This window comes from Culex quinquefasciatus, chromosome 2, assembly GCF_015732765.1.
Source record: "Culex quinquefasciatus strain JHB chromosome 2, VPISU_Cqui_1.0_pri_paternal, whole genome shotgun sequence".
NCBI lineage: Eukaryota > Metazoa > Arthropoda > Insecta > Diptera > Culicidae > Culex > Culex quinquefasciatus.
The window spans coordinates 16,863,371-16,891,369 of NC_051862.1; the positions used below are offsets into that span (position 1 = coordinate 16,863,371).

The 27,999-nt window shown below is 34.6% G+C and overlaps 1 protein-coding gene across 1 annotated transcript; it reads right to left on the reverse strand.

Moving 5' to 3' along the window:
• Positions 1–8,206: 8,206 nt before the first annotated feature.
• Positions 8,207–9,385, reverse strand: LOC6035857 (phospholipase A2 inhibitor). The gene is made up of 2 exons (XM_001845922.2): positions 9,347–9,385; positions 8,207–9,287 (listed from the first exon to the last, which is right to left on the reverse strand). Exons 1-2 carry the CDS (start codon positions 9,367–9,369, stop codon positions 8,321–8,323), a joined length of 990 nt encoding a protein of 329 aa, XP_001845974.2. The 5' UTR covers positions 9,370–9,385; the 3' UTR covers positions 8,207–8,320.
• Positions 9,386–27,999: the final 18,614 nt, after the last annotated feature.

The window sequence follows — 27,999 nt, forward strand, 5'->3', positions numbered from 1 at the left end:
AAAAAGAATCGCGTTGGGCACGGAGGTCAGATGGGCCTGCTGTGGTAAGTAGCCTGGAAGGCCGCGATTAGCGGAACATTTAATCGCGTTGGGCACGGTGGTTCTGATTGAACCGCCGTGGTAAATAGCCTGGAAGGCCGCGATTGTTCCAAGAAAAAAAGAATCGCGTTGAGCACGGAGGTCAAATGGGCCTGCCGTGGTTAGTAGCCTGGAAGGCCGCGGTTAGTGGATCATGTTATCGCGTTGGGCACGGTGGGTCTGATTGACCCGCCGTGGTAAATAGCCTGGAAGGCCGCGATTGTTCCAAGAAAAAAAGAATCGCGTTGGGCACGGAGGTCAGATGGGCCTGCCGTGGTAAGTAGCCTGGAAGGCCGCGATTAGTGGAACATGTTATCGCGTTGGGCACGGTGGGTCTGATTGACCCGCCGTGGTAAATAGCCTGGAAGGCCGCGATTGTTCAAAGAAAAAAAGAATCGCGTTGGGCACGGAGGTCAGATGGGCCTGCCGTGGTAAGTAGCCTGGAAGGCCGCGATTAGTGGAACATTTTATCGCGTTGGGCACGGTGGGTCTGATTGACCCGCCGTGGTAAATAGCCTGGAAGGCCGCGATTGTTCCAAGAAAAAAAAATCGCGTTGGGCACGGTGGGTCCGATGGGCCTGCCGTGGTAAGTAGCCTGGAAGGCCGCGATTAGCGGAACATTTAATCGCGTTGGGCACGGTGGTTCTGATTGAACCGCCGTGGTAAATAGCCTGGAAGGCCGCGATTGTTCCAAGAAAAAAAGAATCGCGTTGGGCACGGAGGTCAGATGAGCCTGCCGTGGTAAGTAGCCTGGAAGGCCGCGATTAGTGGAACATTTTATCGCGTTGGGCACGGTGGGTCTGATTGACCCGCCGTGGTAAATAGCCTGGAAGGCCGCGATTGTTCAAAGAAAAAAAGAATCGCGTTGGGCACGGAGGTCAGATGGGCCTGCCGTGGTAAGTAGCCTGGAAGGCCGCGATTAGCGGAACATTTAATCGCGTTGGGCACGGTGGATTCGATTGAACCGCCGTGGTAAATAGCCTGGAAGGCCGCGATTGTTCAAAGAAAAAAAGAATCGCGTTGGGCACGGAGGTCAGATGGGCCTGCCGTGGTAAATAGCCTGGAAGGCCGCGATAGTCCTAAGATAAGATTGAGTCGCGTGGGCACGGTAGGCCGGTTTGACGTGGTAATAATCTGAAATGCCGTTATTGTTGTTACTATATTAGAAAATGGTGATCCAGACTGACTTACTGGGGCTGAATAGTCTGAAACAAACATAAGGCTAAATTGTTCGTAACTGAGGTTGTTTTGTGAAGAAGGCTATATTGTCTCGAATGCTCTCGTGAAGAATTGATAGCAAAGCTGTGATAGGATGTTAATAATACGCTAAGCAGTGAACTTTTAAGCGTAAACTTGGGCTAGAAGATAGCGAAGAATTGCGTTTCGAAAACAAGTGGAGGAAATGTGTTAGAATGATGAGAACAAGCATTGTTGTATAAAGAAGGAACTGTTAAAAACAGGGAAATAGAGAGGAAGACAGAGAGAAATGTAGAGAGAGAGAAAGGAAGAGAGAGAGAAAGGTAGAGAGAGAAAAGGTATAGAGAGAGAGAGAAAGGTAGAGAGAGATAGAGAGGGAGAGAGGTAGAGAGAGATAGATAATGGTTTAGATAGAGATAAAGGTAGATAGAGAGAGAGAGATAAAGGTAGATAGAGAGAGAGAGATAAAGGTAGATAGAGAAAGGCAGTAATATCTGGGTGTCTGATTATGTATGTTCCCATTTCTATAGCAGTTATATATTTTTTTTAATCTTTTCAGAGTTTGATGATGTTTATCTGACCTAAATTTAATCTTTTATAACTGAGTGTTTTAGAGAAATATTGGATAGGTTTGAATATCGCGACTACGACAGCTTTAATGCCGAGATGAAAAAACAGTTGACCGAGTCATGGGCTAGCAGCTAAAGATCGAGCTGATTGTGGACCAAAAGAAGTATATGGCTTAAAACATGGAAAATTTTGTTTTTTTATGGAGGAGAGGAGAGATGTGTGGTGTGATACACCCTGTTGCGGTGAATGCGAACGCATTCCATTGAATGTAGTCGAATAGGCCCCTCGTACGCTGGGCTCGACGCAGCCATGCGCTGACAGCGCATGGACGCAGCCACACGAACGGTTCGGTGACAGCTGGCAAAGCAGGTTCAGCTCTCGTCCTCTTTCCTCGGATGACGCTCGGCCAGATCGGATGTCAGTCCGCACTGGTCATCCTCGGCAGACGATTTCCCTGACGGAATCTGGACTCACACACAAACGACCCTGACAAGTCACACTGACGTTCTTCTCCCTACCAGAAACTAAAGCTCATGTATAGCCAGTGGCTCTAGCCCCAACGGGGGGTATCGTCAGCGCAGATTGGTACTAACAGTACGATAAAAATTGTAAATGCGAACACGATTAACAAATTAAAATCTTCAATTCACTTATTTCTTTATTTTGAAATAACTGTCAAAACCATAATTTTTTAAAATAGGTTTTGATAACCAATATGATTTTACAAGATAAAGGGGAAAAATAATGCAAATTGACTGTGGTGGTTCTAGAAAAGACTCTCTGAATATTTCTAAGCAAAACAAAAAAACACACAAATGAAATCCTTTTTTTTGTATTTCTGGGATCTAATCATGTTGAATAATTTAGGATTGTAACCACTTATTAAAATCGATGTTTGTTCAAGCAATATCTTGACTCTGGGAACAAAATCCTGCACATTTTATGGTTTAGAAATTTTATATTTACGAAACCTTGCTAAATTAAAAATAAAGAAAACTTTATGTAAGAATTCATAAATCGATTAGTTTTATCCTGTAAATATAATCTTAGTCTGCACTAGAATTCAAACATACAAATATTCGAAGCATCAAAAAATTAAGATTATTTAAACATAATTTATTGAAAAGATTGAAAATTATTTTTTGAATATCTTTATTTAAAAATGATAAAAAATGTTTTTTTTTATAATTTAAGGATTTTTTAAGTTGTAATTAATTTATATTTTTTTTGGTTTTTGATTTTTTTCATTTTTGGAATTTCTGATTTTTTTGAAATTATCATGTGTAATTAATATCTTAAATTTTTGATGTTTTAAAAGTAAAGAATACTTTATGTAAGAATTCTTAAATCAATTAGATTTTTCCTGTAAATCAAATCTCTATCCTATGGTTTTATTATTTTAAAAGCGTTTCAAAACACACTTTAAATCAGTACAGTTGTTTTAATATCTAGATATTTTGAAAACTAATGATTAGTTTTCAAAATATCTAGCTGATGGCGAAATGCTTTTTTCGTGAAAAAAAACTTTCCGTGGTTCCGCGACATGTTACAAAAATTCTAAACATTTTTAAACGAGCCCAAACATGTCGTATATGATTATCAAAGCAGGAAAAACATTTCAAATTTGTTTTCCGAACCGACCTGGTCGCTGGTCCTAAAAAGACTTAATCGAAATAAGTCATGAATAAAAAAAAATATAGTTTTTAGTTGATTAAACTTCCATTTCCATTAAAATTGTGAAGCTATTTTTTTTAATAATTTATTTGCTCTCGTTTTTTTGGTCGATTTTGAAAAGGTGGCAACATAAACTTTGGAAAATATTTTCAATTGATATTCAAAAGTAAGAAATTAAAAAAAAATAATAAAGAAATTTTAAAATTTTCAAAATGCAAATTCTAATCCGTAAAATCCAAAAAATAGAAATCAAATAGTTTAAAAATGAATTATTGATCAGAAATTATACAATTTGAAAATTATGTTTAATAGATTTAATTTCAGAGTTTTTGAATCCGAGCTTAAATTTTTTTAAACGTTTTGAATATTTTTATCATTTTATTTCTTCCTTTAAGAATCGCAAGCTCATGCACAAAGTGAAAATAAGTTGATAATAAGGATTCACTTAGTTGATCTTCCGATTTTTGATATATTAAATAAAAATTGGAGATTGGCCACGGTGGAAACTAAAAAATGTGACCAAAAGAAAGCATTTTGGACGAGTGGTTTTGGAAAAAAGGTTTACGAAAAAGTAATAAAAAAATACACACAGATATTTCTCAAGCATTTTTCTCTAAGGTCTCAGATATGTAACTAACCATATTCTTAAAACCAAAACGATAAAATCAGAATTGTATTTCTGATAATAGTCGAAATTTACTCAAATGTTTTTCATATTAAATGCTTTCGTTTTTGGGGGTGGGTCTCGTGGCGCAGGGGTAGCGGCTTCGGCTGCCGATCCCGATGATGCTATGAGACGCGGGTTCGATTCCCGCCTTATCCACTGAGCTTCTATCGGATGGTGAAGTAAAACGTCGGTCCCGGTTTCTCCTGTCTCGTCAGAGGCGCTGGAGCAGAAATCCCACGTTAGAGGAAGGCCATGCCCCGGGGGGCGTAGTGCCAATAGTTTCGTTTTTTTTCGCTTTCGTTTTTGAAAACAAAATCTAAATATTTTTGAGAAGTTATGATAAATTTTGAAAAATGTAGAAAAAAAAATTGTTAACAATTTAAAGAAAATGCAAATAAAGGAGGGCTATTAATTTTACAGTCCAAATTCGACTAGCCGAAGCCTCGATTATCCAAAGTTTCGATTATCCGAAGTTCGAAGGACTTCGGATAATCGAATCAGGAACAAATGAAATCGGCATGTTTTATTTGCTTGTTTTTAACATCAAATTCGGCATCTGCAACCACATTTTAGTTAAATTTGAACAAATCTGGCGTTTTTTTAAAGGTCCAATACACCCAATTTTTAGTTTTTGCTTTTTGGGTGTTTTTTAATACCCCTGACTCAAGGCGGTTTCAAAAGCACCCAAAAAGCAAAAACTGGAAATTTGGTTTATTGGACCTTTAAAAAAACACCAGAAATATTTCTTGACCTCCATTTTGGCCGCCACATTGAATCAAAAAATTCTAAATTATTTTATGGTTCTTCAGGGGTCATACAATCAAAAATAAGACAACGAGATCCAAGGATTTTTGCTGTCCCTATTCAGACTGTAGTCCCGATTCGCCCCAGATGACGGTAATTATTTTTATGTAGCCCCTTAGAGCAGTCCGCTCGGAAATTGCTATTTTCGAAGGTTAATAACTTTTTAGCAAAAAACCCAAAAAATAAGGTGTCTTCGGGAAAGTTTTACCAAATTTAAAGAAGATATTAGTTCTGAAAATTGGTAAGAACTGGATAGTTATTGCGCCTTCCATTGGTCAAAAACTGAAACAGTTGCTTTTCTCCATACAATTTGACGATTTTGCCCAAACTTGGTGGTCAGTGGTCAGAAAAAGCTCAAATTTTGGAACTTAGGCTAGTGATGCGTAAATCTTTGATTTCAGGGGATAGCCCCAAGTAAGCCCAGATTTGGACCACCCTAACCAATGTAATGCTAAAATAAAACTACAAGATAAATGAGATGTTACTGAATGGAACAATGTTCAAATCTGCAGCTCAATTTTTAAATATTGGACCCATAATCTACAAAAACTGAGCCCAGCAATGGACAGGCAAATTACTTAGTTTGATCAATCAATTCTTGATTCTCTATCTTACAAATTATTTCTGGGAAGAGAACACACAATCATTGATTTGAGATTTTTTAAGATAGTACAATTTAAAAAAAATTGGAAAAATTTCGGGGGGGGGGGCTGCAGCCCGGTAGCCCCCCCCCCCCCCCCCCCTGGCTACGGGCCTGGTTAAAGCACTTAAAACATGCAATCAATATGAGTAATTTTTCAGTACAAATCGGACATCGCCCCTTTTGTGCCGTTCTCCGGCTGTGCCGCTATTTAAGCAGAAAATTTCGCAAAACCAAGTCACTTTGGAACGAGCACTCGAACTGTGCACGTCGGGCCGGCGCGGAGCAGCAGCCAATAGAAGAAGAGGACCAGCAACCAGAAGGAAGAACCACCAGCAGCAGAAGGAGGAAATTCGAGCGAAGCGGACCGGTGGAAGTCGTTATGATGCGGCGGTTTTCATGAAAAATGGTCATTTCGACAGTGGTTGCCACAACCTGGAGTGGCCGGTGATCTCAAAGCAGGTTCCCCCGGGGCCCGGAGGGCCTTTTACAGAACCATACGAGTTTTAGCAATATGGGTATCAAAATTTATGGTTTTTGATGCTGAACATGATAATGGCCATTTCGACAGTGGTGGCCAAAACCTGGAGTGGCCGTTGCCCTCAAAGCAGGTTCCCCTTTGGGCCCGGGGTAACATTAACCAAAACACGAGTTGTGGCAACATGGGTATCAAAATTCATAGTTTTGATATTGAACCTGCAAATGGCCATTTTGACAGTAGTGGCCACAACCTGGAGTTGCCGGTGGCCTCATGGAAGGTTCATCTTGGGGGAAAATTTATGACAATTTTGCCAACAAATCTATGAAACAAAATAAAATAATCTTATTCCAGATTTCACTAGCAATCCAAAAACTCATTCAAATTGTTTGGTCCTATGTCTTTCGGTTATGTCTCTGACATACCATCTTGAACTTTTTTCCAAAAGCTTCTTAAAATTCAAAATTTACAAATAGTCCAAAAGTGGCCATTTTGTTGAAACAAAAATAATCTATAAACAATGTTTCTTAAATAATTTACAATCTGGTTTACAAATTATGTAATGAAAAGTTAAATATTGTGCTATATTTTTAGTATTGCCTCCTTATTTTTTTTTTTGTGAAATTTGTGAAAAGGAGAGACAAAAAATTTAAATTAAATATGCATTAGTCAAACGATGAAGTTATGGGAGCGACAAACAGCGAGTTCAACTTCAAAACAGTAAAATATAAATTAATCAATAGGCATTTTTACATGTTAGCATTTACCTTTTTTAAATATCTAGTATTTTTGTTAAATTTTATTTCTCAAGAAACTCTTCAAATCACAAGCAGTGATTTTATAATCAAGGAAAAATCATTTGTTTTGGGCCCACATTTATAATTTAGTTATTATTTCTATATTTGTTATTATTGCATTATAATGAATAGTTGTTTCTTTTCATCTTTGATTTAAATTTGATTTTTAAAATATCGTTTGGTTTTTATCTGGTGAGCTGTCTTTTTTGCACAAACTTATTCGGCATATCATTTCTACATTTTGTTGACTCGTTTAACAGTTTTATTTTTTTAAATTTATTTTGATATCAGGAATGGCTGGTAAGAATTCAATAGTAGTTTATGCAACAAGATGCAAAATGAAGGTTTTTTCCAGCACGAGTCACCCTTTAAATTGAAATTTAGGTCAAATTTCTACCGTTCAGATCAAAACAATATTGAAAAGAATTTCATTTAAACAAAATTTAAACATTTCAGTCGTTTATTCTTACTGTAAAGTATAACTTTTCAGCACTTGTATCAAAAAGTTTTTTTTTTGTATTTTTTGTAAATTTAATTTTTTGCTTCCTTTAAGTTAAGATAAGCAAACAAATTATATTTAATAATATTTGATTCATCTGTGAATGAAAGGACTTCTAAAAAAACTCCACTAGTTATTATGTAATCAAACAGTGAAATGTTTACAGGATCAAATTGAATTGAATTAAAATAAATTTCTATTTTTTATTAAATAAACACTGAGAATTGCTGTTGTTGGAGTAGATATTTTTTTAATTTACCGAATATTTTCTAGAGTAATTTTTCTGGACTATTCATATCTACCCTTCATTATTCACAGCCAATCGGAAATAAGCGCATTATGAAACTTTTTAATTAAATTCATATTAATCCGGAAAACCAATAAAAACCTGCTGTCCGAAACCAAAAAAAAAGCTCCAACCACAATCAAAAGCAGCCCGCCAATTTCTCCCGAAACAGTTCATTTATGTCGTTCACACCGTTAAAGTTTTGATTAATTCCGGAGTGCTCTCTCTACGGGGAAAACATTAAAAATAATGTTTTAAGTGGAAATTCCTGTTCCAATCACGCGTGTCTCTGTGGGTGTGCATGTGTGCGGTGTGATGCTGCATACATGCATTAATTTGCAATTGATCAACCGTGAAATACACGGCGCGGAATGCAGCCACCATTTTTATGAAGTACCTTTCGGTGGGGTGTGTGAGTGTGTTTTTGGGGCGGATTTCAGTGGAACACCGACTGGGGTAGATTATTATTTTAATTAATAACAATCGATCAGAGGGAAATAACTGATAACTGAGTTATTTTTTTGCGATTTTATGTTGAAAAACGCATTTATTGAACAAGTGACTTACCTAGAAGTAATAATTTTATTTAAAACATTAATTTCGATTTACTTCGAACAGACAACGGAAAACTCACTGCACTCCATACATCCTGCAGAACATATCATCCACAATGTCATCGAACTCAACCGCGGTGGTCCCGGTGGCATTCCTGGCAAACTGCTCAAGTGTGTCCTTCAAAGACTGCCTCAGCTGCTGTTCTTTCTTCAGACTCTTAACCGTGGCCAGATTATGCGCCGAATCCCGACAGTCGAACCACTCAAATGTACAATTCTGCTGCTGAAGCTCACTTCGAACCCTCAACTGCCACTCACAGTCCCACTGATTTTCGGCCAAGCTAACCGTCCTCAGCTGAGGGAACTTCTTCGGGAAGTCACCGCTCAGTTCCTGCAGTCGATTGTTCGAGACGTAAAACTCTTGAAGAAGTGGAACCTCCCAGCGAGACATGTCCAGCAGTCCGATATCGTTCCGGGCCATGCTGAGATCCGTCAAGGCGGGCAATTTCACAGAACCGTCAGCGAATATCACTTTGAGGTAGTTATCGTTAAGTTGAATCCAGAGCAGATTTGTAAGCCCGTTGAACTGACTCATGTCCAGATAGTCCAACCGATTGCTCGTCAGATCCAGCATCGTCAAGTTCTTCAAGTGGTTCAAGTTCTTCGGCAGTCTCGTCAGTTGATTCGCCGGCAGGTGCAGATCCGTCAGCTGGTATTCCTCTTCCGGATCCAAAAACACCTCCGAAAGCTGACAGCCGGAAATCTTCAGGTACTCCAGTTCCGGCTTAACGAAAGCCTTTCCCACGTAACTGTTGGAGATGTCCAGCCGTTCTACGCTGGGCATCCGGTAAACCAGCACCGGTGACAGGTACTCCAGGTGGGCAAACTGAAGCTGGATCGACTTGTGCTCCGGGAACTGCATCTTACAGGCCGGGTATTCGTTGGATGCCCGCAAGCTGGAGATGAGACAGAAGTTTTCGTCGAAGAAGTCGTTCTCGCAGTCATACTGGATGGCGATCGAGAGGGAGAATAGGGACAATAACCTGAAAGATTTAAATCATTAGTAATGAGATTCTTCAGACAAATTTAAATTTCTTCTCACAGAACTCCTCGAATGAACTTCATTTTGGCTTAGTAGTCTCTGCAGAACTGATTGTGCGAAATGAATGGTAGTCAAGCAGACCTGTGTAAGCTTATCAGTCTGGCAGTAACCAGGGTGGGACTTAATCAGACAAATGAGCTCGTCAGCTAGAGCATAATCGAACAGTTTGACTCTGGGCACAGAAGTTGTTTTGACGATAATGCTGATGTTTTCATTCTCGGAAGTAGTGACTAGAGTTAGTGTGTGATCTATGTTTTTCAACAATGTCACTGTCATGAGTAAACAAACAAAACAACTAAAATGTCTTGTAAAATTTTGAAACTTTTCCATTAATTCTCAGATATTTTTCAATCCTTGGACACAACGTTACACTTGCAATTTCTGAAGTTTTGTAAGAAACTTTTTGCGTTTGTTTTTGTATTAAAGTTAAAGGGGCGATTGCAAATTTTAGTTCAAGTTTTTTCTTTCCTCTTCCGCTTCAAAAATTCACAATTTTCATTACAAATACGTTGTAACGTGTAACGTTTATTTTTATATTTTTAATAAAATATGGTACATTTTAAAATTTTGTAACTTCAGAATTTTGGGATCACGGTTGGAAAAAATACATAATTCTTTAAGTAAAAATATATTTTCATAAATTCATAGTTGTTTTGCAAATGTTAGGTAGTAGCATAACTGTAACAATGTTTAAAATTGTGTGATTCGTTTTGCTTTAAAATGGTAAAAGTTGTGCAATCAATTTGAAATTTAGCTTATTTCAGAAATCTGTATCTCAAGAAATAATTTTCTGATCGATTTGGTGTCTTCGGCAAAGTAGTACGTTATGTTTAAGAATTTTAAAAAAATTATAAGCACTCGGAAAAATTCCCGATTGGACTTTTTGCAATAGAAAGTTTAATTTTCCAAATGGCTTTTTTTGAATTTTTGAAATTTAATGATATGTTTTTAAGACTAGAAAATGCATCTTATGCGCTGGAGATACATAAATGCAAAATCTGGTACGGATATGATTTTTTTTTAAACAGCGGTGTTTAAAAAAAAAACATCGGAAATATTATCAAAGTAAATTTAAAAAAAAATTAAGTGCAAAATCAAATTTGCGTCTCAAAATAACCTGAAACATTTTTTGATAAAAAAATGTTACTTTTTCATGTTAAAAATTGTTACTTGCTTTTTCATGTTATAAAATTGTGATTTTAAAATATTTTATGAAAGAAAAGCACCCCTGCAATATTATTTACAAAAAGCTGGGAAAAAAATCTTTGAATTTTCTTTTTTATTCATTGCTTATGGAACTGTTGGTTGCTAAGATTCAGCCGCTTAAAGGGTTATATACATGTAAATCGACAAAAATGTAAGAGGTTGGTTTGGGCACATACTTAAACTTTTTTAAATCTGTTTTAAGAGCATTAAAATATATATTTTCAACTATTATCAAAATAAATTTGAAGATATTTGGTTGTATCATTGCCGAGATATAGCCATTTTAAGCTAGCAGTTTCAAAAAACGGGTGCCACGATATCTCCACACTGCTTTGACCAAATCGGCTCAAAATTTTGGTGAAACCTCGTTAAACCGGTCCTGTGTGCATGACGATGCCCGATTTTTCCAAAAGTTTGTTTGAAAAAATGATTAAAATATTTTTATGTTTTTCATATAAAAAATCGCCAGTTTTTGATTTTTGTATTTTTTTAAAAAGCAAAATTTCAAAATCGGGCTTCGTCATGCACACGGGATATGTCTTGCAAGTCTTTATCTCAAATTTCAGTTAATTTGGTCCACCCCATCTCGAGATATCGTGGCACCGGTAAATCAACTCGGTGTTCAGAGAAAAACGCTCACAAAGTTCGACTGTTCGCTTCGCGCATGGCAAAATTTTGAACGTAAATCGTCTCTTACTCAGTTTAATCATGAAATATCTTCATGAAACTTTCAGGAGTGATTGAAAATCATCTTTTAAGTGGATTTATTAAATTTTCAGAAATATGAAATTTTTGATTTTCTACATGTATGTAACCCCTTAAAGTTTAAATTTTGTGAAAAAATAATCCTTAATTATTCAACTCGTTTTATCTTGAAAAATATTGGTTCGATGGAAAACGTTAAAAATTATATTTTTTTTTAAATGTTATCCTCTTTCTATTAAATTTTTATGAAATTTAAAAATATAGAATAACTTTTCAAAAATACCACAATAATAGCAGGGCTGATTTTTTTTAATTTCGAAATTATTTTTATAGAATAGAGCATAAAATTTCACAAAAGTTTTATTTTTTCCCACAAAAATTAGAGCTACTTAAATGACACCGAGAAATCACAAAATGTAACCTTTCAAGATTGTATCTCAAACAGCAAACAGCAATAAAAAAACTCAAGATTTTAGAAATAAAATTAAATGTTTAAACCGAAACTGGTGGACATTATCAAATAAAATAAGAACAGTCATTTTCGAATGAAAAATAGTTTGCATCTTTAAACGATGTTTGAAATTATATTGTCATTAAAATTCCCCTGATTTTTCAAATCAATTATGAGGGCGTTGCATTAATTTTGAAAAATATTTTTAACAAACTTATGAAGATCGATATTAAAAAAAAAAATTCAAACATTTTATTTAATTCTTCATACTTGTCTCATCGAGAAAACAAAAATCGAAGCACAAAAGATATTAGATAATAAATATATATATTTTTTCAATAAATACTCAATTATATGGTTCTCAGGAATGCATTGTTCTTTTTATTAGGTATTCATGTTTTTCATTCTTATTTAAACCTCAATAGCACATGTTTTTCGATTATTTTTTTCTATTTTTCCCGCGTTCAGAAAGCCATTTTAAGCAACTTTTGCTCTACGAAAAATTTTACTTTGCTTGTTAATTTTATTGGGTTTATCTTGTTTAGTTTATGTTTGTTTCTTATAGTATTTGGCTTGTCCTAATACCTCATAATATTACCTTTAGCCAATTTAGAATTAGCATTTTGCCATTATCATCGAAATTGTAAAAAATACATTGAGGCATGGTCGGGGACAGTATATAAATTAATGAATACTTATTGTTACATAAAATATCGAAAATGTTAGTAAGAACACAACCAAAATTGACCTACAAAAATGTATTCCAAAATTTAATTTTTAAATAAATTTTGATAGAAGAATACTTTTTTTAAATCTAAAATTTTGTTGAAAAATAAAATTTTAACAAATTTTTAGATCGGAACCGGCGAGATTGGGTTGTGGAGGGTTAAAATAAATATTTCAAAAGATAAGTACTTTATACGATGATCTACTGATTTGAAAAAAGTCAAACTTTGAGGATTATGTTTTGAAACGGCATATTTTCAGTTTAAGAATTATAGAACTTGTTTTATTTTTAAAACAGCAGAATACATTAAAAATCCTGTTTTTTTTTTGTTTCATGGTTGGAAATACAAAACAATCTTTTAATTTGAGCATGATTAAATATGAGTAGATTTTTCATTCTTCTGAAATAAATCAAGTTCCTTTTCTATCGAATGCTTTTTGTTTTAGCCTCAAACTTTTTCAATATCGTGAAGTGATTTAAATAGAACATTCAGTTAAAATTGTACACAAAAAAACTTAAAATTAAATGAAAACACAGAAAAAATTAAAATTGTGCAGAATGATGCATAAATTCCAACCCCCACTAAAATATCGTCCTGGCCACCGTTGCTCGGGGCCAAGGATGCTGGAAAAGCTCTTTTTCACACAAAAATACACACCCACACTCACCCACGCCGACTATCAGCGAAAGCGGAAGCAAAAGCAAGTGGCTGCAAATAAAATTTACGAGCCAAAGCGGGAAAGCCTACGGGCCCGACTTAATTGCATCACATATTTTCTCTCCATACATTATTACGATTATAGTTTATTACGCTTTTATTCAGAGCGTTAGAGGGAGATTCGTGTCCAAGGAAGGGAGGGAGAGAGAGCGCGCGGAAAAGTCAAGAGCAACCGGCGCGTTTGTTTATCCTGGGGAAATGAGATTTTTCTTTTTCGCTGTGGCTTTTGTCGAGCGGGAGGGAAAAAAAACGAACCGAGGAAAAGCCGTCAAGATCAGCTGCAGTAACTGTGGATGTGTGTGTGAGGGTTTGTGTGTGTGTGTGATGAACGATGACAGGAAAGGCTTTGGCCGTGAATTAGTGCAAGCTTTTTTTGTTCCCTCTTCTCCAGGAAAGCTTTTCCTCTCCATATTTTATGAGGTCATTTGTTTTATCCTCGCGTTTTGTCCACGAGGTTAATTTTAAGGGGAGAATTGACTTATCTTTGAAATCTTTTTTTTTTTTCAATTCAATTTTTGAAACAGTTTTCTAGTAATTTTGAATATCACTTTCAAATTCCAACATCCCCTACTTTTCGCAGCTACTTAGTACTAAAAGAGTGTACTATAAAACCGGCCCAAGCCATTTCGCATCAAATTGACATTAATTACGGTCGCAAGCTCGGCTATAATTGGCGTTCAATAAATAATGAATTGCTCCGGAAGCTGCACAAGTTTGGTACCGTGAAAAAGGAGACCGTGCGTACGACAAGCCCCGTAAAAGTTTATGTATGTATGTATGTATGTATTAGTACCCCCGCCTTGGCAGGACTTGGCCATGACCACAGTATGTTTCAACTGAGACGGTTCGGTTAGTAACCGACTTATATCTTAAGGACCTTAAAAGATTATCATTCTCTAACCAACCATTTGTTATGATATGATTAAATAGACAATGACATTCATGTGACTTGGGCCAGGCGATCCACGACTCCCTCATCCAGTCCATAAAATATATGAAGGCCCTGGGATATTTTTTGAGAGGGGTTAGTATTTTTTTTGGGGGTTAGGCGTTTGAAATATAATTATATATGATAAAAAATGAATAATAAATGTTATGAAATAAAAGATATATCAATGTATAGTTATAAGAATAAAACAATGAAATATCACAATAATATAAAAACTCAACAAGTTGTTTCGAAGCTCTCATCCTTTTATTTTGGAAAATGCAAAGAATTTGAAACAATAAATATTATACCAATTAATAATAATTACATTTATTTCTATGCCATCACTCGCGAAAAAACGATCGAATCCTTCCCATTGTACATTTTGATGTTACATATTGTTTCCAGAATTTATCTTGGCAATAAAAATAAACAAAACTCCAGAAAAGAAAAAAATCTTTTGCAATTACGTTATATTTTGTAAAACATGAAGTAATACTAGTAAACGCAAATAAAACTTATTTGTTTTTGAAAATAATAGATTTTATAAACAAAACCAAAATATCAGTGCATAGGGAATAATATGCAGCGGCTGAACTCTTTCAGATGGAATTGTGAAGTCCAGATAACAAAAGCTTCGAAACAGCTGTCAAGGCTTAGTTTCAATATAATGTTGTATTGTATCGATTTTGGCATCAGGAATTTTTTTTTGCTGAGAATATAAGAACGACTGATTAAGTGGACAAAATTCGTTACAAATGACAATAAAAACAAAACAAAAACTGCAATTCATTTGAATTTAAAATTGCATTAAAATATTATTGATGCCAAAATTGAAAGATAAAAAGCGAAACATAAATTTTGGAGTCTTCCAGATGGTTCCAATCGTGGGCCTGAAATTCAACGTTATAAATTATACGTGCAACCAAACAGCGATCTTTAGACTAATCATCAAATGAAGACACCAGATGGATCCGAAAACTGTTGAGTGAAATTTTAAATGAATTATACAAACAGAAGTGATAGTTAAAAAATTGCCTTAAGCTAATGTGTACGAATGTACAATACATGTTGTGAATAGCTCATGTCTCATAACAAATAGTGTCTGCGACATTAATAAGATAAACATATCAGTGTAAATCCACAAATATTTAACATAATCATAATAAATAAATTTAAAGGGAGAACTGCAACCATAAACATAAAAATTAATACTTTCTGAAATAATAAAATGAAATAAAATATAATAAAGAATCATTGAAAATCACCGAAAATATTCTTGTTTAGTGAAATACGCCTCACCTAACTTAGATCAGGTTAAAATAAATTAAAAAAGATAAACTTTTGAGCATGGCAAGCTCACCCAATCGATCGCAGTAGGCACCAGTTTTTTCTGTAACAAGTGGAGAAAAAAAAAACTAATGATAAGAACGCTCTCACCCAGATCCAGTCTCCATTTTAGCTTGCAGAAGCCGTTGCATCTGCTCAACCGATGCCGTCTTTCCTCTCCGGGTAACAAGCCAACTAGAAGTCAAGCTCCTCCAAGACGACTGTTGGCCGCTTCTTAACATAACATTTTCTCGATTTTTAGACTAATTTGATAAAAATGTACTTTTCACTGCTTTAAACACTCAAATCTCTATTTTTTTCCTTGTTGCCGCTTGCCACGCGCTTTCAAACTATGCCACTTTTGGAAGAAACACTTATGCAGCATCCACTTCTGAAGACCGGATTCTGAACACTATGTTCCGCAAGAACTACCGGTGCACTTCCGTTACCACCACGGCCACTTGCTATCACAGAAATTTAGATTTTTCCTTCTCAAAATTGAAAGTTATGGCTTGGCCAGCGTAGCACAAGACTCAAACCGGGTAATCCCAGGGTCGGCAAACTACTAGGTGATTCAAGGGAGGATCGGTTACAACAGAAAAACACGGAAGGATTTCCACTTTTCAACAGCACTTTATTTGGGGGTTTGGTTCGTGTGGGTGTGGGTGTGTTGAGTGTAGGTTTTTCAGGGGCTAACGTACCGTGATCCGCTCAGCTGATGGTTCGCCTCCGGCGATTGCGGGCCGGCAGAGGAGTTCGTCCAACCTCCACTCTGCGGCGGGAACTGCCCCAAAAGGGGGTTTGGTTGCTGACGGATGCGGCGGCCCTGCGTTTCTGGCTGCGAGTCTGGTCTTCGGCGCCAGATGCAGCGTTGTTCGCCGGCCTCTTTAGGCGGCGTCGGTTCTTCCGGCTTCCGTGCCGGGATGATGGACGACCAGCGGGCGTTGCTGGTTCCAGTGGGCAGGCGTCTTCCCTCATTGGCTGATCGGCAGCCCCAGAGTCCACTGATGCGGGCGTGCCGAGAGGGGACCTTCCTTTGCGGTTAAGGCCAGCGGCCTGAGGGTGATCGTCCTTGACGTTGATGGCGCGGGGAGGCGCCAGACGACGGGGGTGGTCCTATTACGGATTAGACGTGGGAAGCTACCAGCACGGGATTTACGCAACCCAGGCCGACCAATCCGAGATGGACGAGCTGCTCGCGGAAACCTCCTGGTTCCGCCGATGGGAAGGGCGATAGACGACCCTTCGCGGGAGCACGACTTGTCCACTCGGACGCCTGTTTGGAAGCGCGCGATTTTCCCCAAATCGACTTCCCTCATAAGTTTAGCCCAAGTCCATTTTCCCACCATTTCCTTTCTGACGTAAGCAAATGCGCCCGCGGGAAATTGGTGGACATCAGCCTCGCTTACACTGATACGCTTCGCCCCCTCAAAACTGTTGTAGTGTAGTGTAAGTGGTATAAAATGCTGAGGCGAAGCTTCAATTATCCAGAATTGTAACCAACGGTTACAAAATGTATAAATTGCACAAAAATTCACACACAAAATGACAGCGGAAATTTTCGCATCCAGCCTCGCGCGCGGGCTACTACGATCTCACAAGCCCCGTAAAAGTTTACGGTCGAAAATGAGCAGTTGGGCTGTGCTAATTTCAGGCGAAATACTAAACGGAGAGTAATATGGCATCAATTTGGAAGTGAGTTTATGGCAGCGAGAAATTGTCGTTTTGTTGATATTTATGATAAAATTTGATTATTGGAAAAAGAGAACTTTTTTTTGTGCAAACTATTTAAATGAAAATCTTAATTCCACGAAAAAAAAATCATACAAAGATTTAAAATAATTAAATAGTTCAAATTGATCTGGAATTACCTGACCAGAATGAAGGTACCTGTATTTTAACTGATTTTAGCTACTCGATTATTTTCAAAGAATTTTAAGAAAAAATACAAAATTCAAAACAGGGATCCAATTTTTCGGTTCTGCGAGTCTGATCTGTTTTTGTAGAAAAAGTGGAAAGGACGCTTTATAAAAGTTAAAAAAAAACAAGCTAACAAAACGAGATTATAAAGTAATGTAGCATTTGCATTGGGGTTTGTTCCAAAATTACGTCCATGAATGGGGCGAGGGAGGTAAGTTTGTGACAACCCATGTTAAAGGTATAGGAAAAGTGCGTTGCAGGGGGGAGGGTGGGGGCCTAAAATTCTCAAAATCATTGGACGTAATATTTAAACAACCCATTAAACCCTGTTATCACTTAATTTTGAAAAATTATAATAACTTCTTAGGTTAAGTAGCTTTAAAGTTTAAGTGCAGAGGGTGCACAAAAACATGAAATTCGAATTTTTAATCTAGAATTTTAGCAGAAAATCATTTTCCGCGGCACTGAATTTAAAAAAAATATCAGTAGAATTCATTTTGATTAGTTCTAGTTTAAAACTTTTATCTCTCTATCTCCTTACTTTAGCCAACTCTGTAAGATTTTGATTTTTTCTTAATCTAGTCAAAACAAATCTATTGGCTGCAACAGTTTTAACAAAAATTTTGAACGCAAAATTAATCAATTGTGACTTGATCATTCATTAATAAAACTGAATTGGTATAGATTTTTTAAGTTTTGAATTAACTGCTCTTCAGTTCTCTTTAGAATTTTTGAAGCCTATTGAGCCTATTTTTTTGCTCAAATCACTGAACATAAAAACAAATCCATGCAAAATGCGTTACAGTAAATTTATAAAATTTATAGTAAATAAGTAAATCTTTCCCAGTTCCTGAGGGGAACACCCTTGAAGAGTATCGGGGCCGGCATTTACAAAGCGGATTCAGTGGCAGTTTCATTCTCAACTTAATGTTAACATGTTAATGTTAACATTCCATAGGTCGCCTCCCTAAGGTGTTGTGATAAGGTCCAGTTTGTGACGATACACTACCTTCCCTTTACTAAGCAATCGAATCCAGAAGGGAAAAGATCACCAGTTGTGTTGGTCCGAGCCGGGATTTGAACCCCGATCTGCCGCTTACTAGGCGGGAGCGTTACCACTAGGCTACGTGGCTCGTGTATAAGTCATACAAAACATTTTCAAACCTCAGTATTTTGGAAAGGGCTTCATCTGTACTTTATGTTAAAAATATAATAAAAGTACCTTTTCTCTCATGTTTTACTAGAAAAGTTTGATCAACTTTAACTTTTGATTGAACATACTTTAGTTTAACCGTGGAAACATTTTTTTGTTTAGAAATAGACATATCAAACTTCATTAAATTGCCTAAAAAGTAATTTTGTATCAAAATTAAACCGATTCAGCTAAACCGGTTCACCCAACCTATACAAAATTTGTACCGGTTCACCATAACTATCACAAAATGTATCATTCGACATATTTAGCTTCTTCAAATTGCCTGAAAAGTTATTTTGTATCAAAATTAAACCGATTCACCCAACCGGCTAAGTAGTTGTACCGGTTGGCCATTACTATCACGAAATGTATCACAGGGATGCCAGATTTGCAGATTTCTCTGCAAATTTGCAGATTTCCGAAATTTGTTGCAGACAACTTTTTCGTTGCAGATTTTTGCAGATATTTTACCGATGAGGTTTGCAAAAAAAAAAAATAATCCTTATGTGACAATTTCTTTGAATAAGTTGAGTAACCCAACAGTACATAGCATTTACAAATTTAGAATCAATCTTCTTAGACTTACGTCAAGTTTGATTACTGTCAAAATATGCAAGTATTCCGAATTTTCCCAACTATTTTTTTAATCACTGTTCCCAAGTGATTGTCGGAAAAAAATACAAATCAGATTGCGCGCTCTACAACATGGCTTTGGTGTACTCTACTGCAAGCTTTGGTGTACTCTACTGCAAATCTTGGTATTCAAAAAGTTGAAGTTGCTTGGCTTCAAGAAAATTCAATTGTAATTAATTAATTTCTGTATCAGTAAATGTTTTCCAAGGTTTTGGCTATTGTTGAAAAAATGCTGTCCTAAGTTATTTGAAGCAAATATTGTTGTTTACTTCATTGTATTTTCAGATTCTTATATGGAACAATTTTGAAAACATAATGGAGACATAAATACCCAAGTAACATTTTTTTCCAGGAGTTCTATAAGAGCTCTTCAAGATAGCTACAGCATAGCAGTTTGGACCGCGGTAGGATAAAATTTTCTTCAAAACTTCTTCAGGAGTTTGGAAGAGTACTTGAAGAGAGTTTTATCCTACCGCGGTCCAAACTGCTATGCTGTAGCTATCTTGAAGAGCTCTTGTAGAACTCCTGGAAAATGATACTTGTGTAAGTTCAATTTGAGTTTTAGCATTTTTAAATAAATTTCTTCATGTTTTGTAATAATTAAGAATTAACGGTGAATTAGATTTTCTACCTCTGTTAATTTAAAAAAATGAAATGCGAAGTTACATAAGATTTTCAATGTGGTTTTTAAAATATTTTTTTAAATTGCCTTCCATCGGATGGAGAAGTAAAACGTTGGTCCCGGTCTCAGTTGGCCGTTAAGTCATTCCGTAAGAGTCGTCCTCCTGGTATATTGTTATTATAAGATATAAGATTAAAAGGTAAATGTTCAATGGCAATTTCTAAATAAAACATTCAATTTAATTAAGATTCTATGATTCAAATATGATTTACATTCGTTTTTACCTAAGTTGCCAAAAATATTGACCAAAAAAATAACGAGTTTTTTCTTAAACATGCTTAACTGTAGCGATTATGTATACATTCTTTTTAAAAGTTCAGTTTTCTTTTCGCGGGAAGCACAGGTACAACATTGTTCAATCTACATGACACTTATGTGTGAGAAAATATTCCGGAGTTTCTTTTTTCCATTGAGCCGGTACAGCCAAACTTTGTGTATGATTTTGTTCAGTGAGTTTTGTTTTTGATAACATATTCATTTTTGTTAGCCAAAAAAACTTATGACAAACAGCTAGTTTCAATTTGTCAAAAAAAAACCTAATCAGTTATAACAAACATTATCCCAATTCAATCAACAATGATGTTGCAAATGTTTTTTTTTTAGTTTTTGTCTCCGCTTTTCTTTTTTTTTTCTTTTATAACTTATAAACATGAATATGGAATGTTAAACGACTAATTACAAACGAATCATACATGAATATGATACCAAAGAAAGCTGCTCACTTTTTCTAATGATATTTTTAGCACTTTCTGCATTACTGTTTGTATCACAGTACATATCTACAGATTTTTTTCGAAAAGGTCCTATAAACATATGAAAGACAATTGCTTATAAAACTCTAGATATAAAAGAAAAAAATCTTGTATAATTTTGTCTGATGTATAAAGAACCTAAGGCATTCACATATAAAAAATGATTAGTTGTATTTTCAAGTCAAATGTTCAAACATTCTAAAAACATTTCAACATATATTGTTGTCCTGTTTTTAATTTTAGGTTTGTGTTTCGAATCATTTCAAAATATTTCTTTAATTGCACAAAAACGTCAGTTGCATACTTCTTTTTTATGCCTTATTTTTTTTTATTTAATTGGATTGATTGAAATAATTATGATTCTAAATTTCGGAAGACTATTTAAATTATTATTTTAGTTTTAAATTGTTTTCCCATTGAAAATTCGGTAGCAGTGCACACAATATGATTTTTTAAAATAAATATCATTTTAAAAACTATTGCAATCGATATTTAAAAAGTAATTTTGGCTCACAGAAGGATTTAATGAAGATAAACTTAAAAACTTATAAAAATAAAATAAATCAAAGCATTTCTAGTTTTCAGATAGAGCACAAAGCATAAGTTTTGATTATTTTTTTATATTGATAATGCAAACTATTTTTTTCATATCTTCAACCGATCCTGTTAAAATAAACAAATAAAATAACTAGTGTCGCAAATAAGATTAATTTATTTGGATTATAAGAAAGAAAAACAAAGATATATTACAAACATGTGTTTATTTAATTTACTTTTATTTTGTTTAAAATTGTATTGCAATTGTTTTGTCGATTGAATTTGAATACAAATGGTCGTAGAAAGTTCATAAAGTTTAATTTCCTCAGCACAACAACATTTATAAAAAAATTAAATGCACTTTTTTTTTGTTATTGTTAAAAAGCTATTCTTTTAATTTCTTCAAACAATATAATTTCAATTAAACAATATATTTTAAGGTGATTTCTTGACACATTTTCAAACATTTTTCAATGTTTTAAAAATATTGGCTTTTTAAAGCTTTTTCCTAACAAAATACATTGCTAAAATGTTTTATTGAAAACTACATCATTTTTTGCTTACTCATTTATAAGTAAATCAATTTTAAACAAATTCCTCAAGAAAGAAATTTCAATTCAAAATTTATGTTTCAAATAAACACATTCATAACTGTTAGAAATTCAATATTATAGTCATTCTGTTCAATAATCCGAGTTTTTTTTTATTTTTGATATGTTTCAATTTTGTACGAAATTGATAATTATGTTTTCGGACCAAAAGCAAAAACAGATCAAAACGACAGTTAAATATTTATTTATTTTTCATTTTTTGTTTTATTCAAGAGCCAAGTTTATCGAGGAGGAATATCGACAATAAAGTGTTGACTGTCATGTAATTTTTTTAAGAGAACACATACAACTAGAGCGTCCAATTTCCCGTCCTGGGAAAAAAATTCGAGAGATTTCCCGAAAAAAGAATATTTCCCTTTTCCCGAAATTCCCGAAATTCTATCAAAAGTATTATTTTTTTGAACTTTTTGGAACATTTTTTTAAATAAAAAATAATGAAATACCATTTACCATTTGAAAATAAAGTACCCCTTCCCGCCAAGGTCAAAATTAAGTTTCTTCTACGTTTTTGTTTACCATGACCAAATTAGATGCAAATTTAATTGATATCATGAAATGTCTCAAAAAGGGTTGTGCTAGAAGAATTAGGTTAATTAGTTTAAAATTGTTCGAGAAATTTTAGTTTAAAGTTGAAAATTTATATGGCACTAAGAACTACAAGGGCGTAAGAGTTTTAAATGTGAAACTAATGAACTACTTTTTTGCTATTAAAATGATTTTAACCGAAGGTTGCATCATTTAAAAATCATTGAAAAACTTCTTCGTATTACACAAAAGCGCCAAAAAAAATGCAAACATTCCTTCAAAAAACTCGCTCCAAATATTTGAAAAATTTGAGTTGTGATTGCATAAAAATTGTATTTCAAGCGAAAAAGATTATTTTTGAGGCAAATTAAATGCCTATCGATTTATTCCTGAGCTCAAACCAGTGAAATTTGTTCTGGAAAAAATATTTTTATTGCAACTTAATTATCAATATTTTTCTTTATTATTTTCTCTCGAACTGGTCACAGAGACAAATTTAAAAGCATTTTATTGTTTTTGGGCATGAATTAATTTTACTCACTGTCCAAATACTGTGATTAAAAAAATCATACCTACTTTTAGAAAAATACAAATTCCAATCAGTGTTAATTAAAATTCAACAGTTATACTCCAGGATGTAACATTTGCAATTTAGAGATTTGGAGAACCTTTCAACTGAGATCAATTCATAAGCCTTTACAGAGAGGGTACATATTTCTTAGTTAAGATTTTGCTAGCTGAGTGCTCTTTTAGGGAAAGTAAATTTTGAGAAAAAAAAACCCTGGAAAAAAAAACTTATTTTTTAATATTTTGTATGATAATAAATTTAAAAAATATATTATCTTGAAGTCGTATGTTTTTTACAGGCAGTCAAGGCATTAGTTGATTCTCACACTTATTTTAACCATTGCTATTGCTATTCTATACAATTTTGTTGCAAAGTCAGATCAATTTTTGTAAAATTTAAAATTTTCAGAGAATTCACTTTTTCCCGAGAATTTTGTAACCCCGGGAAATTGGACGCTCTACATACAACCCAGACTCGACTGATCAAAGTTTTACTTTTATGATGTTCTACAGATTTACTTGTGATAATCAAACAAATAAACACAATATTAAAAAAAAAACATTTTATTTTCTTTTTCTTAAGTTGTTGCTCTGGAAGTTTTTTAAGAATTCATATTTTTACTAACTTATTGTTCCACACATTTTCAGCATGAGTTACTTTACAAAATGTAGAGCTAGGTTTCAAGTTTTTTTTTATGTTTCAGAACATATTGTGTAAAATGCCTAAAGGGTAAATAATACTGCACGAAATAAAACTGTCGCAAATTTTAGTTTTTTTTTGGTTAAGTTATTCAAAAGTATCACAAAATAGGCAGAACTAAAACCGTGCCGAAATTATTTAATTAAAATTATTTTAGATGAGTTATTTTTTTCTAAATTTTTGTTCTCGAAAAACATTGAAAACTTAAAAAGTATATTTATATTAGCCTAACCTTGAAATAGGAAAACACAAATTTGAGGAATAAAACATACAAAAGGTATCTTGACAAAAATATGTTAATTTTTGGAATACTGTTTGTATAATTTTAAAATTTTACTAAGGATATCCTGCCGTTTATCGAAAAGTAAAACACAATGCAATTCGATCCAGACTTTTGATCATGCAGGTAAATAAGATTTAATTAAAGCTACAGTACATTTTATTAAGACTTTTTCAAATTACTTGAAAATACTGTAAATAATTTTAGCAAAATAGTTTGATTTCACACAGATTTGAGTACATAAAACGTATATGTGAACGTTTTTTGGGTTAAACACCATAATTTTGTTAAACAGAATTGTAGAATACGAATTCATAAACCTAGTTTTGCGTGTATTTGAGTTTGCAGATTTTTGCAGATTTTTGAAAAAAAAATTGCAGATAACTCAAAATTTCATCTGGCATCCCTGATGTATCATCCGACTTATCTAACTTCATAAAATTGTCTGAAAAGTCAGTTTTGTATCTAAATTTAACCAATTCAGACGAACCGGTTCACCCAACCGGTTAAGTAGTTGTACCGGTTGGCCTTTACTATAACAAAAATTATCATCCGACACATCAAATTTCATCAACTTGCCTGAAAAGCATTTTTTAACCTAATTAAACCGATTCTGACGAATCAGTTCACTTAACCGGTTAAGTAGTTGTATCGGTTGGCCATTACTATAACAAAAATCATCATCCGACACATCAAACTTAATCAAATTGCCTGAAAAGACATTTTGTAACAAAATTAAACCGATTCAGCTAAACCGGTTCACCCAACAAAAAAAAAAAGTTGTACCGGTTCACCATTACTATCACAAAATGTTTCATTCGGCATATCTAACTTCATCAAATTGCCTGAAAGATATTTTGTATTAAAATCAAACCGAATCAGACGAACCGATTCACCCAACCAGTTAGGTAGTTGTACCGGTTGGCCATTACTATCACAAAAAGTATCATCCGACATATCTAACTTCATCAAATTGTCTGCAAAGTCTTTCTGTATCAAAATTGAACTGAATTAGACAAACCGGTTCACCCAACCGGTTAAGTAGTTGTAGTAGTACTAACACAAAATACTTCACCAATTTGCTGAAAAGCGATTTAGCCATTTTCATTTAGTCCTTTCATTTAATTATTGCAAAACTGTACCTGTATGATGGATTTAAGAAACATTTTTCGACAGTTGCTCAAACCTTGGTTTGTAATTTAAATCTCCCCTCGACCTTGTCCAGAGTCAAGAGAAAATACGTTCGAAAAAATGGAGTGTCTAAATATTTTTCAGGTTAATAATAAATAAGAATTGTAATTAAAATTAAAGAAATAGAATCTTTTATCCCACCCAAAAGAAACTTTAACCTGAACTTAAACAGTAGTTTTTTTCTCCATTTTGATAGATTAAACATGACAAAATCAACTCTATTTATATATCGTATTTTTTTCTTTCAATCTACAATTTTTAAATTGAGCTTATTGTGGAGCTTTTTAAAATTGTCAGCTTTGAACCCTCCTTTTTATTCTGAAGAAGCAAGTTTTCCCTGCCATCTCCCCCCCCCCCCTCCCGTCAAGATCCACCGTACCGAGGGATGATTTTTCCAGACACTTTTCACGCCACATAATTCAAACCAGCAGCAGCAGCATCACCACCGCATCGCATCGTGTCGTGTCCTCATCATCGTATCCTTAAGGTTCCAGAACATTCGTTGGTTGGTGTTTCTCTGGTGGTCAGATGGGTGCGGCTGAGGCGCTGTCTCGTTATGTGCCTCACACTATGTTGCACGATAATTTAATTGGTTTCCGGTTTCACTTTAATTGAGTCGGACAACCGTAAGACCTTGGTCCAAATGGTGGGGGGTGTGTCCTGAAGATGTGACCAACTGCAAAGTGGTACCCTGGGAGGGGCTCTCGAAACTTGTCATGAAATGTGCAACTTGCTTGAAATGGGGGGAATATGTGTCATGAGTAATTACGTTTGCTGAAGGACATGAGCTCGGTTGCCGTAAAAATATTCATAAATTACAAGGTAGAGAGGGTTAAGGTTGTGGTTTCGAGGGCTAGAATTAAGCTCTCCGTGCGCGCTCAATTCAAATGTGTAACGTTATCTCTAGTGGCTGACCTCTCTCCAACGGAACGTCCCCACGCCGGCTACGCCGGCCTTCTTGTTGATGATGGCACTTGAGGGATAAATGTATGCATACACCCACTTCAAAATAAAACGACATCCATTTATCATACGCTCGTAGTCGGCCATGGACGGCGACTTTGGCGTCGTCGACGTCATCCCTCGGAACCATCCATGTGAAAATGTCTTCTTTTCAGTGAGGAGGTCCCCATTTGGATCGTAGCTCTGGAGGAAAATCCATCATAAAAATCAAAATAATCTAAGTTTTTATCATTCAAAATTTTCTATTTAAAAAAATAACCAAATTTGGAAATAGTTAGAATTTGGTAACGAAACAATTTTAAGAACCTTTTATGTATTTTTCGCGATTCCCCCTGGAACTTCTCGCCTCACATCATCCCGTGTCATATAGTGCAAAAGACCCTTGGCTAGGGCCATATAAAGTAGAGCCACTCGGCGTGCGATAACTGCCGCTGGAATTAATTCCTAAGCAAATTTATGCTCCCCAGCACTGACGACCCGAGGCCTAGACGAGTGGTGTTGTGAAGGAAGCTGGAGCAAATAGCAAGAAACGAGAAAAAATGGCACCACCATATAGAAGCATAAACATGACATGAGGAACCCTCCGCGTCCAAAGTGGGTACCATTAACGAGCTTGACATGATTTGGTGAGCTGGGTTTTTTTCGCGTTAGTGAATTTTGTGACACAGATTATCTTGATGGGATGTTGAGAATAATTTGGTGAAATTATGTTGTTCAAATTTTTATAAATTTGCAAATTTAACGAAATACTGATAAATTAAGCCGAATGTGAAATTTTCTCTAACGAGCATTTCTCTACGAAATCGGTCTATTTTTTATTTTAATTTTTGTATTTTTCAATCCGGCTGACACTTTTTTGGTGCCTTCGGTATGCCCAAAGAAGCCATTTTGCATCAATAGTTTGTCCATATAATTTTCTACACAAATTTGGCAGCTGTCCATACAAAAATGATGTATGAAAATTCAAAAATCTGTATCTTTTGAAGGAATTTTTTAATCGATTTGGTGTCTTCGGCAAAGTTGTAGGTATGGATATGGACTACACTGAAAAAAAAAATGATACACAGTAAAAAAAATTTGGTGATTTTTTATTTAACTTTTTAACACTAAAACTCAATTTGCAAAAAAAAACACTATTTTTAATTTTTTTTATTTTTTGATATGTTTTATAGAACATAAAATGCCAACTTTTCAAAAAAATTCCAGGTTGTGCAAAAAATCACTGAGCGGGTTATGAATTTTTTAATCAATACTGATTTTTTCAAAAAATCGAAATATTGGTCGCAAAAATTTTCAACTTCATTTTTCGATGTAAAATCAAATTTGCAATCAATAAGTACTTTAATGAAATTTTGATAAAGTTCACCGTTTTCAAGTTAAATCCATATTTAGGTGACTTTTTTGAAAATAGTCGCAGTTTGTAATTTTTTTAAATTAGTGCACATGTTTGCCCACTTTAGAAAAAAATGTTTTTAAAAGCTGAGAAAATTCTCTATATTTTGCTTTTTTGAACTTTGTTGATACGACCCTTAGTTGCTAAAATATTGCCTTGCAAAGGTTCAAAAACAGGAAAATTGATGTTTCCTAAGTCTCACCCAAACAACCCACCATTTTCTAATGTCGATATCTCAGCAGTTAATGGTCCGATTTTCAATGTTAAAATATAAAACATTCGTGAAATTTTTCGATCTTTTTGAAAAAAATATTTTCAAAATTTTTAAACCAATTTTCTCAGCTTTTCAAGAATATTTTTTTCAAAAGTGGGCAAACATGTGCACTAATTTAAAAATATTAAAAACTGCGACTATTTTCTAAAAAGTTACCTAAAAATTGATTTAACTTGAAAATGGTGCACTTTATCAAAATTTCACTAAAGTACTTTTTCATTGCAAATATTATTTTGCATCGAAAAATGAAGTTGAATAGTTTTTGCAACCATTATTTGGATTTTTTGAAATAATCTGTATTGATTCAAAAATTTACAACTCGGTCAAAGATTTTTTGCACAACCTGGAAATTTCTGAAAAGTTGAC